This window comes from Lissotriton vulgaris, chromosome 5, assembly GCF_964263255.1.
Source record: "Lissotriton vulgaris chromosome 5, aLisVul1.2, whole genome shotgun sequence".
Lineage (NCBI taxonomy): Eukaryota > Metazoa > Chordata > Amphibia > Caudata > Salamandridae > Lissotriton > Lissotriton vulgaris.
The window spans coordinates 1,829,781,066-1,829,799,798 of record NC_141693.1 but is presented as its reverse complement, the minus strand read 5'-3'; the positions used below and the strand labels follow the sequence as shown (position 1 = coordinate 1,829,799,798).

Genomic DNA, 18,733 nt, shown 5'->3' with positions numbered 1-18,733 from the left:
CAATAAGGGTGATCAAAGATGGAAGAAATGCTTTTTGTCTGGAAGATGCTAGAAAGTCAATAGCGTGTGTGAAGTGTCCAAAACATGTGGGTATTTGAAGGATAACATATCCCTATCTAGCAGTCAGTCGCTCCTTGTGTTTATCACTGCTGCAATGTTTCGTTGTATTGGTATTTTATGTCTCAAGTATGGAAAATGCTAATAAAGACGAATAAAAAAAATCCCTGTCCAGCAGTTGTGATTTCATGGATGTCACGTAGTAGGGAAATCAAAAGGGGGGAGGAAGAGGTGGTGCTGTGTGGCACCGGGGTGGGCATGTCCTCCTCTTGCGAAAGTAACAGTAATCAGAAAGGTCCAACTCTAAGAGGATCTGTGTGTATCCTGTTGTCTATGGAATACACACAATGTGTTAAAATACCCCTCACACACCAAAAGGGCCCTTGGTGTCATGCTTCCTCATCGGCGTCTTCCCGCCCGGCTGCCGGACGGGGCAGTGCTGCGACAAGCGACTACGCTGGAGCACCTTTTAAATGTGGGTGCTATGTGAGTGAATTCGAGTGAGTGTCAGTGGGGTCAGGGGTGATGAAAAAGTGATGTTTAAAAAATACCTGGCCTAGTGATAGAAAAAATTATTTAATAAACACTGGCTGGTATTATTAAAAAAGTGGTGTCGGAAAGGGTAAGCGAGTTAATGGGCTTACTTTCCTGTGCGTGTCAACATGTTTCATGGCGCCATGCCCCTTCGTCAGGACCGGGGTCAGATCCCCCTGTCACTCACTAATGTTTCTCCACAATAAAGTGTATGTACAAAAAATGTGGTGGTGAATTTATTTATCAATGTGTATAGATATACAGTTTATATTAACACACTTCCCTTGCTAACGCTAAGATACTGTTGTAGTATGCTTAGCAAGGTGAGGAACAATACCCCATGAGCCAACTCTAGACCGAAGGGTATTTGAGGGTCCAATCAGCCTCCAGCCTCGTTGTGCTTCCTCCTCCGTCCGTGGCTTCCGTGATAGTGGATTTCACACCACCTATCTTGATGACGTGAATGCCGGAGAAAACAGAGTTAGAGCTGCGAGTAATGATGGTGTGGCTAGTAACTATAACCGTCAGTAGCTATAATGAGATACATTGAGGTCTGCATTCCGAAAAGGGATCCTGAATTTATGTTGCATTAAGTGATTTTCTTAAAGTGTATTATATTTAACCCTTGAATAATTTTAATGTGATGTTTTGTTCCGAGATTTTTTTAAATCTTGTTTTCTTCCATTTTTGCTTTGTTTTAAGAAGGGGGGAGTATTACAATACATTCTTTAAAAATAGAACCTATGTCCCGATAAGGGAATCCCCTAATACATGTTGCCTCTGTGTGAAGGTTTGTGGCAGTTTGTCCGTGTGTGTCACTACCACTCCGCACTACTTATAGAAAAGACTTCTACTTCTCAAAACGCTGTTGCTACTTCATTTCAGGTGCCCATGGCTAGCCGTATCTTCACTACGGCATTTAGTGAGTACTGGGACGAGGAATATGGAATCTGAGTAATTAAAATAATCGGTCAGTTATCTAGACATTACACTCCCTATGAATCAACGTGTTTTCTTATAGTACTTTTTTCACATTTCACTGGGCCTTTTATGGGATTGTTCTAACTTTTATATCCTGCCTAAAGATATCTTATCTTCCTGCAAGGCACCTTACATTATATTTGTGTCTACATCGCCTACCATGAATGATTGTTTGTGTCAAAATGTCCATGGGTGTATGTCCATGTTCTCCAAGTAAATATATAAATGCAGTTAAAAAAAAATCACTTCAAGAATCAGGAAATCCCAGTTCAGCTGATTCCATTGTCGCTTAAGAGAGATCTACATTTTTTTATAGCATTTCTTCTTCGTATCAATGTTTAAAAAAAACATTTTTGCGGTTTTATATAGATCGAACATGGCACAAGGGCATTAGAGCACTTTACATGAACATCAGAATATGTTACACATTTTTGTGGGCGCAGGGAGATTAGGTGATCTGACTAGAATTATAGGGTGATGAGCCTAGGCTGGGATTCCAACCTCGAACCTTGTTCCTCGGTTACACGTTCGATAGCTAAAGGTGCAAGGCGCTATCTTCTCACCACCGACGTTACCTTCATCACATAAATATAATACTCGTCAGACACAGTAATACATTTTGGAAAGTTTATTGTACAGTTCGCAATTTAGAGACCACAATTTTACAACCAGCAATGTATTTATTCCACTTATAAGGTTGGAGCTGTATATTTCGGTTTATACATAATGCCAGATGCGTCTATCACCAGGATGTGTGCAGGCCTGGTTTCAGATGTAGCCTGCTGGGTCCGTTGCACCACAAAGGCCTACTTCAAGGTGCCCACTGGGTGCAGCCTGCCTCCCAGTCTCCACTGAGAAGGGGTAAGTTGCATTGTTAAGGAGGTCCGGGCATCGTTACATTGCTTACGTTCTGGAAAGTTCGTCGTCAACCTGTCGGTAGTCGGTCCGAGACAGGTACGATGATAACAGGGCTGCAACAGCAGAAAACAGAAAGGCATGAATAAATTGTGAAAAAGTAAAGAATGTAAAATCACATCTTCTGTGGTGGGGGAAGTTACAGCCAGATTCATGAAAGGAAATTGCGCTCGCAAAGGGCCAGATTCTGAGAATCTGGCCCTTTGCGAGCGCAATTTTTACATTTGGGATTCATCATCCCAAATGCAAAAATCGGTAATTGCGAAATCGCATATTTGCGAGGATTTGCGTTTAAGGAATCTCTATTTGAGATTCCTTAAATGCAATTCATCAACCATGTTAAATTTGCGAATTCGCAATATTTGGCCGCTATTTACCGAGAGGTCAGACCTCGTGGTAAATAGCGAAAACTAGGAAAAATGCATTTAAATGCATTTTTCTAAGTTGCATGTTACACACACACACGTCCTTTGGACATGTGTGTGCGCAACACCAATGTAGAATACATTTGAGGGGTGCTACAGGGTGTCCTTTGGACACCCTTGGCACCCTTGAAATCGCATCCTTATTTGCGATTAGCAAATTGCTAATCGCAAATAAGGAATGTGTAGGAATCGCAATTTATTTAGCGATTCCTACATGAATCCCGTTTTGCGAGTCTGTAATACTGAATCCTTATTATTCGCTATTACAGACTCGCAAAACATGCTGATGATGAATCGGCCTGTTAGACTGAAGGCTCCTGATAAGATAAGCTACCACTGATGCAGGCCATAACTATATCAATACTAATGATGGGGCCTCGAAAGTGAATGTTATTTCTCAGCTTTGCAGTTTATTGTCAGATGCTGAAAGATACAAAAACGGTATAGATGGAGTGCTTGAAATAATCTTAGCTGCTGGTATTTACTCGGGCCATATTCCAGTTCATTGTTATTTTTCACACCATACCCACCTCAGTTTGGAAACAGCTGTATGCAAATCAGCCTTGACCCTGCTCCAATAGGAACAGTCCAGCCCGAACTACCAGGCCAGGTACTCCCTGAACCGGAAGAAAGGCAAGCCAAGAACAGAGTTACCATTATTAAGGCTCATCAGTCGGGTAAACTTGGTTTATTGTACGTTAATCAAATTAAATGCATGAAAATCTGGAGTTTTTGGCTTTTTAGTTTGGATCAACATGGTGTTTAACCAAACTATGCACAACGTATCAATGGTAGAATCGTATAGGACATATGGAATACTGTGCAGTTTCAACGTGGGAAGATGGGTCTAAGTTGCAAATGTATTAACCATATGAGCTGCATGTAAATTGCTGGACCGAATCTACTGTGGCCATCTCACTTCTTCATCCTTCCGAGGGTAACAGAATGAGTACCACCGAGTCGGATAATAGTTAATTCGTAAAAAAAAAATGTTTGGATAACCCGGGACCGACACTACAAAGAAGAGCTGGTTATTTGTATGCATGACATTTTGGAATGGATGCCTGAGAGCTCTGCTCAGACTTTATGATAGAACCTCAGTTTCCACATGGCCGGTACTGCAGCTCTCAACAATTTAGCTTGCACAGAGCCATTGGGTGAGAAAAAGATGGCAAGTGTGTTTATTTTGTGAACAGGAGGCAGTATTCAACAGAATCAGTCAAGAAGAGAAAAGTCCTTTTTTGTTGCATCATCACACTCCTTCTAAATGTAGTGCTCAGCAGGGAACGATGTAAGCACTGGCATGGGGTAAACCAAGGTCCCTGCAGTTTTAGAGGATCATACAAACAAAATCCTAATTTAAGGGACGCAATGACCAGTGTGCAACATAGACCAGGTGGCAGCTTTGGGGATTTTATGATTGTGCACTCAGTAGATTGGCTGATAAAGACATGAGTAGCCATCTTGCTTGGGTGCAACTAGGCAACAATGCCTCGAAGTACAAAACCATTGTTGGAGGAGTATATGGCTGGATGATATCCTGTGAGAGGTGATGGATGGCCGGTCTAACTATTTTCATTATATCGAAAGGGCCCACCTGCAGGCGAGACAATGATCTGAACTATAAACATCTTCATGATCATGGATAGAAGGCTCAAATCTGCCCTGGTTTGTGGTGGTTAGTTATGTGAATGAATCTGTTGTAAGGTTACAAATTGACTGCAGTAGGGTTAAACTTACATCTCTGTCACATGCTTTCCAGTTCATAGGCTGCCATGAGGTAATCTCTTGGAACAATTCCGATCTGTCCATGCAGCTCTCCGATCCACCAGCCGTGGATGTTGTACTCCTGAAAGATATGACATTCTGCACATTACTCTCTTGATCCAACTGGCATCGCTAACCACCTCTTTGCGACGGCTGTGCACACCCAAGGTGTCTTAAAACCAATTGACTGCACACACATTTCCTTCTAGCTCTGCTGGGGGTTGTCGTCGTCCATCGTCCTCTATGCGTAAAAGGCACATTCTGTTCCCCATGAGCCTAAGCCCCTATAGCATGTGCAGGGATCTGTGTAATTTTCTTTCACAGTTCGTTTTCCAAATGACTGCTCTTCTCAAGACTCCCTGAAACCCCATGAAGCTGCTGCAGAGGACATGCTACGGTGGCCTCACTAAATCAGCATGAACGAGTATAAGGAGGCGGTAAGATGTTAAAGCTAGCACTGGGGAAAAGAACTGCAAGATCCAGAGTAAGAGGCGATGCAGAGACAACAGATTTGGAAAGTGAGAAGCAGCAACCCAACAGGACACGCGTCAACCAAACAAGTATCAAAAAGTAAACACACCAAACTCAACCCAGCAACAGATCATAGTTCAAATGACTGGCTTATGTCCAGCTAGTAGCTCTATGACGAATAAGCCTGATTCACCCCTGAGCAATTCAATAAGCAGCTCACTGTCCAACAGAGAGGTTCAGCACAACGTACACATTAAACAACTGATTGATGGGAATGATTTAATCAATCTCAACTGGCCAATTTGTCTGGGCAGCTTTCCATTCTGCTGTTTTTAAGTTTGTCTGGATCATTAAACAAGCATTTACAATGCAATGGTCTCGGCATTGTTAAAGTTAGAGCTATTGGCATTGCTCATGACATTATTTTTGTTTATGTTTTTAAAACATATAAATAAATGGCATTGTCATTTACAATGCCAATAGCTTAATCTCTCGCAAATGCGAGATCTATTGCATTTGCACCCACACACAGAGCCAACCACACAGAGCCACCCACACAAAGCCACCCACACAGAGCCACCCACACACAGAGCCACCCACACACAGAGCCACCCACACACAGAGCCACACACACATAGAGCCACACACACACAGAGCCACTTCAAAGCCAATACACCTGTTATAGCTACTTCAAACATGTTGAACTATTTTAAAATGTTGTATAGACATAACTGATGTTCAATTACATTCAGTGAAAAACATCAGCATCAACAGAATAGTTTTTTCGTGATTTGCATGTGACTGACACACAGCTATAATAACAGTGTCCCACTTAAAGACTGATTTGTAGCTAGCAAGGAGTGAAGACACTGGTACTTTAACCCACACTTCGATCAAACACAGTGTTTGTCTTCACACATCATTTAAACCCTGACTTCCCTTTTCTCTGCACTGTTGTTAAATCGTGTAGCACAGCTTTTACTAATATTGGGAAGGTTCTTATTCCAGAGAAACTGCTTAAAGTATGTGTATGCACAACCACTGACTTCATTGACTATGTAGACTCCCTTATTATCTAAGAATATTTTTTTCTTTTTGGAGTGCTCGATCCATGGCTCGAGATTCAAAGTCATAGGATATGGAATGACAGAGAGCGGCGCGGGGCGAGGGAAGGAGGGAGAGCGAGTATGAGAAGAGTGGGTGGGGAGGGACTGAAAGAGAGAGAGGGCGAGCGAGAGAGGGCGAGCGAGAGAGGGGGTCTCAAGAGAGGCAGGAGGCTCTTGCAGAGTCATATAGCGTGCACGCCGCTGCTGCTGCTGTCACCCCCTTCGCTAGCCGAGACCTAAAAACACCTCAAGCTGAGGAAGCAAGCAGATGTAACTTAAATCACACAGGCCCGCACATGCAGGGAGTTGAGGGATAGATAGGCAATTAGGAAGGCCTGCACCTAGAGCTCTAAATGACGTTTAAAAACAATGCAGCATCAAGCACATGCCTAAAAGAACGTCCGCCCCTTGTCTTGAGAGCTAGGGTGCTATTGTCTGTCCTCCAACTGGGAAAGACCTGAATAATCACCTTGCATACCAACTGCAGTGGAAAGGAGCACAGCAACTTGAAATCTAGAACATCTCTGAAGGACAGTGGTACTAGATGAAGCAGCGTGTGGGGTACTGTGCCCATGAGGGGGGCGAGGCCCTACTCACAGAAGAATTTGGCCACGATCTGTGCGCTGCCCTTCAAAGTGATGCCCTCCTTGACAAATTACTGGCGCAACATTTTACCGATCTTCTTCTGCACACAGGGCGAGAGCACGCCGTACTGTTCAAATAAAATCTCGCGCGAAATCCCGCCCCCTAAAACAGCTAAGCCATGTGACCGTAGAAACAAAAAAGAGACAGAGTACGGCTGTGCATCAATCTCAGTCATCATCCGAATATAAGAAAGATAAATATGCATTGTCCAGTTTAGTTGCGCAGAGATAAGATGGGAGGTATTCTGCAGCTTTACGCGTTTATGAAACTAAAGGGTTTACTCAGGATAAATTCTTGTGGTCCGTAAACTGACTAATTTTAAAAAAGGGTAACATTTCTTGAAATACATGAAACGTGTCTCTAAAATCAAAGGATTTAATATCCCAAAGCTGCTTTTAAGATAAAACAGCCTTTTCGGCCTTTGTTTGGTCGTGGCTTGTGACAGACGCGATATGTCCAAGATGGCCACCATACACGAGCCTCAATCTTGCATTAAATTATGCATGTATGGTGATACGGAACGTTGTCGACTTAAAATGCACAGTACGTTTTAACCTTTCATTTCGAGATGTTAAAGTCTGACTCTGTCTGTCAATTACTTTATAATTGTCAGGTTTAAAATTGGATTATTTGTGACATTTTCCTTGTTTTCAGCGTGACTGCCTGTGACATTTCAGATGCTTATGCGTGGCACTTTGTGCGACACCCATTGTGAGTCATCACATCCATGAAATTAGGTACATTTTATTGTACCATATCTAGTGCAATATTATGGTCCAGAAAATGACAATGAAAGAACGTAAACACACCTGAAGCACTCATTATCTACACCCTTTTATTACTATGATCACCCCTCTTATATTCTGGGACATTTGAGCCAACTCTTGTAAGTCTCTGTCTGTTGCCCGGCCGGTCAGACAACGCCATGCACACCACCATCTTTCTCCGAGGCAAAGCAAAAATTTCTCGGAGAAAGCACCGTCATTTTCGGATTCGGGGGCGTGTTTTTCTTTCTCTCCTCTTCCCATTGGCTGGAATGTAAAATTCCAGCCAATGGGAAGAGGAGAGAAAGAAATGAGAAAGAAACGAATAAACACACCTCCTAATCCTAAAAAGACGGGGCTTAAACGGACAGACGCCCCTCTCCTCCAATGGCTGGCCTCCGTTTAGGAAGCCAGCCAATAGAGAAGAGGGGCGGGTTCAAGCCCCACTCTCTAAGACATAAAGTCTTGGAGCGAGACTGTGCAAGCGCAGCCTACGCAGGCCGAGACCTAAAAAGGGGGTGAACCATATCCAAAACAATTGCTCACTGTTCAACAAGAAAGGCAAAACCCGAGTCCAACAAGCATTTCTCTAGTGCTTTCAAATTCCGAAACTCAACTCAACAAGCACATCGCGGTTCAACAAAGGCGAGGATTCACCTTAACAAGCACTTTTGTAACTACCAAAAAAAGACGAACCTCTATAATCAAGATTCTAGTCCCGCTATGAAACAGAGACAAAGAAAAATATCCATAAACAGCTCAATTCTCTTAAACATGACCACACTGAATCCTACAAGTGACTCACTATCCATCAAAAAGAACACAACCAATATCAGAAAACAGCTCTTTATTAAACTGCCTCAAACTGTCCAAGCAAAAGAACAAAAAGTAAAATCTTACCAGCAGTTCCATGCACAACATGCAGGACAAGCCTGAATTGGACCAATATATTCTTACAAAAAACTGACGAATGCAGTCACAGCCAACCAGCAGCACCGTCTTTAGCAAAAAGGAGAAAAGTATCCCCAACAAGTAGCTTTCCGTCCTATCAACATGGCGGAAGCCAAACAGCTCAAGGTTCAACAGCAAAGGTAAAACGTAACCTAACCAGCATCTCACTGTCCAATACAAAGTAACTAACTCAACACAACAGCTATCAATAAATATAACTAAACAGAATTCAACTAACAAGTCTCACTGTCCAACAAAGAGGACAAACACAACAAAAGTTTTAAACGTCTCACTGTCCAATAATACGGGAAAATTATTCCAACAAGTTGCTCACAGTAAAATAAACTACCAGTCCATGAGGATTGGTGAGGAGATAGTAGTCACTCTCCACTATTGTGGGGCAGCCCTTTTGATATTAGCCCAGCAGAGAGACACTTTTTCACCAACAAAATCGTTGCCAAGTATCTCCTGAGGTCGAGAGAGAATAATTACAGGCCTGTTGAGAACGCACAGTCAATCATCCACAACAGAATGTTATGCCAACATGCACATAGAGGATAAAATACAACCTACCAAACAGCTTTATTCAAGAAACAAAACAAATCCCACAGCAACATGCCAAACACTGTGACACAAGTGCCTAATTTGTGCCCGTGTTTTCCAGTGCTTGGCATGGACACTTATTTTTAACCACGAGCACTTATTTATGACAGTCCACCACTTGGTGGCGCTCTCAGCTTTTTTTAGCACATTACAAGTGTTGAACAATTCAGTGTATTACAAAATAATAAAACTCACACCTCCAGGCCATTCGAACAGCTTGGCGTGACCTGCAATAGTCAAAATGTCACACTTGTTCAAGTGTGAGGGTTAGTAGGTAATCGCAATCGCGCACAAGACCTCCCTCCAACTCTCCACATCCAGCACGCCCGCTGCGACGGAACTGGAGTAAGGTCACCGACTAGCACCCGTACTCAACCCTCCTCCAAGACCCCCCCAAGGCCATGATCGACACCAACTCCGCAGCCAGGGAATTCCACCGCTGGGTCTCCGGCTGTGCCGACAAGCTGGCACCTCTCCGCCTCACCGCCAAACAACGCCCTCTGAGGGCCGCCTGGTTCACCAATGAACTCCAAGAAGCCAGGCGCTACTGCAGACGCTTGGAGAAAACCTGGAGGAGCCAGAAGACCATGGAACAACCACAAGAGCGCCCTGAAGGACTACCAACAGCGTATAAGGGACACCAAAAGGACCTTCATCAAAGATAAAGTCAACAACAACGCATCCAACGTCAAGGAACTGTTCAATGTTATTCAGCAGATCGCAAAACCTACCTGCGAAGCCACTGACAGCACACCTCCCAGGAACTCTGCGACAATCTCAGCTCCTACTTCCACCTGAAGATCAAGGGCCGTTATGACAACTTCAGCGAGCCAGCAGAAAACAGCACCACTTCACTAACCACCGCTAAGAAACCGATCCTCACCTCCTGGGACCCGCATCCATCGAACTCATCTCCTCAACCATGAAGAAGACACACTCAGGAGCCCCAACGGACCTGTGCTCCCCCCCACATCCTCCACAGGGCCGCCGCAGCCATTGCACCCAAACTAGTACGAACAATCAACTCCTCCCTCATATCAGGCATGTGCCCGGATGACTGGAAGCGTGCAGAGGTGAAACCCCTCCTCAAAAAACAAACGGCTGACCCAACTAACCTGAAGAACTACCGGCCTATCTGTCTCCTCCCCTTCACAGCCAAAGTCACAGAAAGACTCGTGAACGCCCAGCTGACCGCCTTCATCAAAGAAAACTCCATCCTAGCCGCATCCCAATCTGGCTTCCGTAGCAACAACAGCACTGAGACCGCCCTCCTCACCGCCACCGACGACATCCGCCTGCTGCTAGATCAGGGACACCACAGCCCTCATCCTCCTAGACCTCTCCGCAGCCTTCGACACTGTCTCACATCTCACGCTAGCCGCCAGACTCCACAATGCAGGAATACAGGGATCCCCCCTTGACTGGATCCAATCCTTCCTCTCCAGCAAAACCCAGAGGATCGTACTCCCCCCCCACCCCCCTTCCTCTCCGACCCCAGCGACATCATCTGCGGAGTACCTCAGGGATCTTCACTAAGCCCGACACTCTTCAACATCTACATGACCGCCATCGTCAGACAGCACGGGCTCAGCATCGTATCCTACGCCGACGACACACAACTCATCCTCTCCCTCACCAAGAACCCAGAAATTACCAGACTCAGCTTCCAAGAAGGAATGAGAATCGTAGCAGCCTGGATGAAGAACAACTGCCTAAAGCTCAACTCCGAGAAGACCGAGATCCTCATCCTCGGCCCGGCACCTCCGTCTGGGACAACACCTGGTGGCCCTCTGCCCTTGGGAGCCCACCCACCCCTACAGACCACGCCCAGGACCTTGGCATAATCCTCGACTCCTCCCTCTCCATGCACTGCCAGATCAACGCCGCCGCTTCCACCAGTTTCAACTGCCTCCGCAAGACCTTTAAATGGATCCTGCCTGTCTGCAGAAAGACCGTCACCCACGCACTCATAACCAGCAGATTAGACAATGGCAATGCCCTCTACCCTGGAATCAACAAAACTTTTCTACACAAACTCCAAACCATCCAGAATGCTGCAACCAGGCTCATTCTAGGGACACCACGCCACAAACATATGACCCAACACATACGAAGCCTTCACTGGCTTCCCGTCGAGAAGAGGATCACCTTCAAACTCTTCACCCACGCCTACAAATCCCTCAACAACATCGGACCCACATACCTCAACGACCTAGTAGGTTTCCATGTACCCAAGAGGAACATCTGCTCCGCTGACCTCACCCTGGCGAAGGTCCCCCGCATCCGCAGAAACAGAACCGGCGGGAGAGCCTACTCCTATATTGCAGCCAAATCCTGGAACGAGCTCCCGGTCAGCATCAGATGCTCCCCAACCACCCACACGTTCAGGAGGGACCTCAAGACCTGGCTCTTCATTCGACTGACCCGGAGCTGCCCCCCCCCAACCCTCCAGCGCCTTGAGGCCCTCACAGGTGAGTAGCGTGCTCTATACACCTCTGATTGATTGATTGATGCTGGCACTGCCATTCAGCAATAGTGGCAGCAGCAGTGGTATGTTCCGGCTGCAGTGGACTACTCTCAGCACTGGCACTTACATTATTACAAATAAAGCAGTCTGACACACACATATACCTACAGCTTTAGACCGTAACACATATTGTAGACTGTTAGGACATACAGCACCTAGTCGCTCTGCACTAAAGAGCAACACCAACACAACACACACACCTAATGCATTGTGCGTATAAAGCATCCTGAGAAGTGACTTAAAGCTACCTTACCTACTTACCACAACAGCATCAATGTGACAGAATTGCAAAGATGCCTGGTACATAACAGTCTCCTGAAACGAAGCAATAGACAACCATATACCAGAGTATACCTCTTAAATTCACACAAGACATTTCTGCTATGAGGGTTGCCCATCACCAGCACTGCACAGCCCAAAAAACAGCCATCAATAAATAAGCAGGCATGGAATAAATGAAGAGATCTGTCACACGTTGCTGGACAATTCGGGGGGCTTTAATAAAGTCCACCACTGCACGTCTCAAATATCTGGACAATCTGACGACTTCTTTACATCTCACAAAGACACTCAGAAATGGGATGATAATAAAAATACCGATCCCAACAGATCTTTGCATTTCTCTCTGCCACCAACCATGTCAGCTCAGGACAACAACTATACACAAAATCACAGTTTGGACAATCCAGAGCAGTAGCCAGCGAAGGAGACTATATCATATGAAATACCATAAAGGGACATGCAGAGCTGTTCAAAGCTACCAGTAGTCTGAAAACCATAAAACTGCGCGTCTGGCTTTCACACTTCATCCTCTAACACCCTGCTACACGCTGCGCCCATAACACAATAACCGCACCCCATGGTCATCACGCATGCAGTGTTTAAATTGTAAAGAAATAAGTGCCAGGGCTCTCGTCAGAGGGCCACGGCAGCATGCACCACACATTGCCCCTCCCAGCACTGCAAATGAACTACTACACAACTATTAATCATCTCGCTCCTACAAGCGTGACAACTCGGACTGTTTCAGGCCCCAACGCTACAAGAATGGTTTGGGCAGCACGTAATAGTCATTTTTAATGTAGATTGAGTTATTAATTAACTGTTGTTGTGGTCATCTCTATATTAGCCAGACAGTGCCACATTGTGGCAGACTGTCAAGCGCCGGTGTTAAGAATTAAGTGCCGATGTGGATCACCAGAAACCACTAGATCAAATTAAGCACTGCACGCAGGACATGGAAACACTTCCCACATAGGTTCAAATCTTGTAGATTTCACTCAGCCACTTTTAGGAGGCGGGTCTGCGCCGGAACGCCCCCCCCCCCCCCGCATCGGAATGCCCACATGTGGCGCAGCGCTTTACCACGTGACGCATCTCTCAGGTGCGTCACGTTGTAAATACCCCGCAGCATGGCGCTGGCTTTGAAGCCACCGCTGCGTCACAAAAGTGATGCAACGGCGGTGCAAATATGGCATGCGGGCATGTAAATCTGCCCCTTAGTAAATACTGCAATGCAATACAGTCCATAACAACATCTAGCGGGCCACTGTCCAATGTAATTCATCACTAACATTAACCTACACAACTTCCCACTACTAAACACAACCCACACAAAGCCAACTCCAGGCAATGGGAGTCCCCGGGGTGTAAATGCCTGGGACGCACAAATGTTGTGAATGGACCATACAAATACATTGACTATACAGAGAGCGCTGACGTCTGCTTCCTCTTTCAGTGGCCCCTGCCCGCATCCCTGACCCCGTCCCTTCTCCCCGCCCGCCCACGCCGACCCCTTCTTTAACACTGAACGCTCTTTTAAAATAATTTCCACTGTGATGAATAGCGGGGGAGTCTGCGAGAGCAGATCCTCATCTGCGGGAACATGCAAATGAGCAGCGGCTGGAAACAGCCTGCACCAAATGTTTATACTCTCCGAGCTGCCAGAGAGAATTAAAAGAACATTAAACTCTCAGCAAACATGGCCGGCCCTCGTTTCCGAGAGCCAAATGACAACACTCGGCGTCGTACAGATGTTGGGTAATTACGCTCATTTTTATCAAACTATCAGCGAGGAGAGTGCTGGGAAGAAGTGGGGGCGAGGAGGCGGGCACTCCCAGTGAGGAGTGTGCCGCGGGTCACGGAGGGGGCAGAGTGAGGAGTGGGAACTGAGCACTGAGGGGACACAGAGGAGCACGGCAGGGAGTGAAGGGGGGGGGGGGGCACTCTCGGTGTGCAGTGTCCACTGGTTATCTAGGATGCATGCTGTGGAATGTGTACTCAGCAGAAAAGGCACTCTCGGTGTGCAGTGTCGACAGGCTGAGGAGGGTGTGCTCCGCCTAGAGGGCACTCACGGTGAGCAGTGTGTGGCCAGGTCTTGTAGAATACATGCTGTGGAATTTGTACTCAGCTGGCGGACACTCATGGTATGCTCTGTGGCGACAGGTCTAGGATGTATGCTATGGAGTGTGTACTCAGCAGAAAAGGCACTCTCGGTGTGCCCTAAGCCTTATTAGCTTCCTTTTATGGGTCTTTTGCTGTACAAAACATGGATAAAACCACCGTAGAATGGTAAAAATTATAATATAAGCATTGTCAATACTAAAAGGTCGGGCTTAATATGCTAGATCCTCTCAGTTACACCGCTTACCCTACACTTATACGAAGTCTTTAACTTCTGCAGTACTGGGGGGTAGGGGCGAGAACCAAGAAAGAGCATCTGCGTGATCAGGTGGATGGGACAATGGTACAACCAAAGGTGCACGAGAAGGAAAACATGAGAGAGGGAATGGAGGCCTGAAGCCGAGACCTGAGATACTCAGGACAAGTGCCAGCAAGTGACTTCTCCACCAAGTACCGTAATTTAGAAAAACAGAACAGTTTATTCATTTCTAACCTGTACATGAAGTCCAGTTGGGATTCAAAAGAAATGCACTGAGGTAAAATACGTAAAAGATGCACAGTTAACATTTTGTGCAATCGGAAGTCAACAGGTAAGATATTTAAGTAAGGTACGTGACACTGCATCTTATAATCCAAACAAAATGAGATAGCTGCCTCGATCACCAACCTTCTTTCAACTCAGAGTCAAATAAGAATTTTCAATAGGGAGCTATGTGCAACAGAGATCTGGTTGCCACGTGGGCTGGAGGTAAGATCAGGTTTGATAATCACATCAACATTTTTGGTCTCATAACAGGAGCAGAGAGAGGGCCAAGAGCCAGTGACTACCAAAAGGAAGGCCAAGTATAAGAATGATTCCCTAGAACCAGCACCTCTGTTTTATTGGTGTTCAACTTCAGAAGGTCATCAATCATTAAACATGCGATTAAAGCAAGGCCGTCCCAATAATCAAGGAGAAAGTCATAGCATAGTTAAAAAAAAGTCAAACAAATGAATTAAAACAACTAAAGGAGGTAAAGAAAAGTTTAAGAACTTCAAAGAGCGCACTATAATTCTTAATAAATCAATGTCCAGTGTCTTTACTTTTAAAAGAAAAAGGGGTTTTAATTCTCATATATTTAAATACTAAACACAAAGTTACAAATGTACACACTATGACAATGAGATCTCCCTAACATCATCTGAACTAGAGATGTGTGTCAGAAGATCGCAGTGTTAAAGAAGGTACAGACCATCTATATGATGTTCCTCAGGGAGTACACAACCAGAACTTATTTCTGTTATAGTTATCACAGAGTTTTCAATGTAAATTCCTTTTCTCTTGCATTTGCCATACGTGTTCACAGTGAGAACCCCCTTCCTATTGTATTTGCCAGAGAGTTGACCATGTAAAAGCAAATAGTGATTCATTCGGTCTAATAGCAGTCAGGCGATACTAGCCCCATTTGCGTCCTTTACCTTTGGTGCTGTTGGGCCTCCATACTCCAAACCATCAAACTAGCACTAGGTGTCCCTTCAACACTAGTCTCTTAGGCTAACTAGGAAGAGCAGTATGGCTCGGGAGGTGCTGTGGGCTAGAAAATCAGACAGGGCCCTTTCTTTAAAACTGGAAAGTACTTGATTCACACACAACTAAACACTATAATCAAAACGACAAATATATACAATATTGCAGGTGGAATTCTGAAATGTTGTACTACAGCACATCACCCAACCAATACACTCCAGAGGCCACATCCTCAATCTCATCTTCTCTACATCACCAATAATCAAATGCAAACCACCCATCCCTCTGAAGTGTTCTTCTATCAAATCAAGATAAACCGAAAAGAGAAAAACAAACCTTCCCTTCTCCTCCGACAGCCTACTGAACGTACTCATCTCTCATCCTGCCAAATCCATGTTCAACCCCACCACTTTTCTAAATGTTTTCAACATTTTTTGGAAGAAAAATATGTGAACATCCACAGCCAATAAAACACAAGTGCAAGCCAAAACCTTCAGCACCCTGGTATGTTAAAGATCTCTCTGATAAGCTCCATCTGCAGACAGGGAAAAAAATAGTAGGAAAACAGAACTCCCGCTGAATTAATGACACTGAAGTTCCCCCATGCAACATGCTCATCATATCAGCCAAAAGCAAAGTACTATATCAGCACCATCAACCGATGGAGAACACACGTACAGGTAACCAAGCATTGCATCTACTCCCTGCCTGACCACCTTGTACCACAATCCAAGACAATGCAATCAACCTCTTCTTCAGTGGAAAAATGCATAAGCTTGGACAGTACATCAACAACACCATACCCCATGCTGCATTGGCCATCCTTCAGAGCCCTATTTCACACAGATCTTGCTGACATACCCAACTCCCTCAAAGCTACTTCTTATGAAGATGATGCTTACTCTCGTCTTTCACCAAAGCTCTCTCCGGGGACTTTCACTCTCCCCTGCTCACCACTATCAACACCTCACTCGCTCCTTGCTGTCCAAAAGTTTTCAAGACAGGCTAAATCCCCGTAAAGAAACCTAAAGTAGACCTTGAGGACCTCACCAACCACAGGCCCATCACTCACCTGCCCTTCAATAGTTAAATCGTTGAAAAAACATTCTACATTCAACTCCACGGTCACATAAAATCTAACCATATTACAGCATAACCACCATTCTGGCTCTATATAATGCTGCACCATGGAAACCGTTCCCATACACATCGTAGACGACGCCTTCTGACCACAGATGAAGAAGACCCCTGCCTCCTAATATTGCTAGACCTATCAACTGCCTCAGATGCAGTCGCCCATCCAACCCTCACTAACACACTGGAGTTTCACTGGCAATCTCCTGTACTGGTTGTACTTGTTCTTTCGCAACCAGCACCAATTCACTCACATGGATACCTCTAGATCCCCAAAATATCCCTATCACCTGCGGAGCACAACTGGGTTCAATACCGTCCTCTTTCATCTTCATTCCTCTTGAATTCCTTGGGGCTCTACTCATAGGTAACTAAAAATCAAATGTCACTCATATGCTGAAAATACACAACTCTACTTGAAAGTCTCTCCTCCAGTAACAGAGATGTGGATTGCGATCGCCTGCCAGCCAGGACATATTGTTTGAGGTCAAGTACAACATATTTCGTATTTATTTTGTGCACTGGACAAGTAGGCCTAACTCGCTTACTGCACAAAATCTTTGGTTGATAGCTTACAGTACCACAGCATGGGGTCTGTGAAAGATAATTGTCTTGCACTAATGCACAATAATGCACAACCTGTATCCATCTAAAACGCTGCTCATCCTGGTATATATAATTTAATAATGCAAGAGCCTTTATACAGTAAGAAGTGTGCCTTCAGAGCTCAAGACACCTACTTGGGAGTGTGCCTTCACAGTTTAAGAGGAGACCACGACAACGTGAAGTGTTTTTCAGAGTTGAGAAGACACTCAGGAAACGTGCCTTTACAGCTCCAGAGACTACACTCAAAGTATGGAATGCACCCTCTGTGTTTACAAGCAGACACTCACAGTGAAGGAAGGGCTTCTGGGTAGATTCAGGGAGCAGAGAGTGAGAAAACAGCGAGGAGTGTTAAGAGGTGACATGCACAATGAGGCGTGTGCTTCGCGGCTCAGGAGGGATAGAGAGGTAAGTGACCTCAAGAAGTAGAACTCAGAGTGAGTTGGTTCCTCAAAGCTTGGGAGGCTGAGTGAGCAGTGCGCCCTCAGGAGATTGCACTCACAGTGAGTAGTGTATCTTCAGAGCGCAGGAGGCACAGTGAGAACCTTCTCATTATAGTTCAGGAGGTGGCACTCACAGTGAGTAGTGTATCTTGAGAGCTCAGGAGGGAGTGAGGCGAGTGACCTTGGGACATGGAACTCAGAGAGAGTAATGCGCTGAAAGCACCTAGAAACGTTTGCCTTCAGAACTCTGGGAGTAGCATTCACAGTGACGAATGCACCCTCATAGAGGCGACGCATTAAGGGGTGCGTCTTCTGAACTCTGGATGCTGTCAAAAAACAATGTCCCAATAGGTAAGAATAAACAGTCAATTAAGTAAGCATGCACATCGCATTGCTAACAAGGAAAAAGGAGAACACTCTTTAAGTTTAAGACAAGGTAGTAAATCATCTTGTTTTATAATATAAACTCATGGTCGGTATTATACAGTTATAAGCAGCACTGCATAAACTTAATTAGATGACAACCATAGAAAAACTTGGTGCTCTACAAAAGTGACTGTCGTGAAGGTGGCAACGCAAGTGGGTGAGTGAACAGCTAGGACGGCGCACTGTGAACAAGGTGCAAGTAATCTACAGTGGGTGGCTCAGATCATGTGACAGAGTGATATCACAGATAAAAGATTTTCTTTCCATTATTTGAACCACATTAGAAAAGTACGCCTATTAATAAGCTGTAAAGTCGACGGCGTTTCGATCCACGTTAGTAAGGATCGTCATCAGGACTGGGTTGTCTTGCTTAGGGCGTGCTGGAAAGGAGCTTTGATTGGGGCGACCAGAGGCGATCGTCAGGAAATGAATTTCAACCTGCACGAGGGCAAGGCAATGGAGGGCTGGGCG

At 45.2% G+C, this 18,733-nt stretch overlaps 1 protein-coding gene across 1 annotated transcript in view; it reads right to left on the bottom strand.

Annotated features, from left to right (window-relative positions):
• Positions 1 to 2,185: 2,185 nt before the first annotated feature.
• The window catches only part of SKAP1 (src kinase associated phosphoprotein 1), a 1,438,262-nt gene continuing 1,421,714 nt past the window's right edge, over positions 2,186 to 18,733 (bottom strand). Inside the window, exons 12-13 of the mRNA XM_086924266.1 lie at positions 4,653 to 4,761; positions 2,186 to 2,543 (exon numbers count right to left, since the gene is read on the bottom strand). Of these exons, the coding sequence (XP_086780392.1) occupies positions 4,660 to 4,761 (102 nt within the window). The 3' untranslated portion in view covers positions 2,186 to 2,543; positions 4,653 to 4,659. The remainder of the gene's footprint in view (positions 2,544 to 4,652; positions 4,762 to 18,733) is intronic.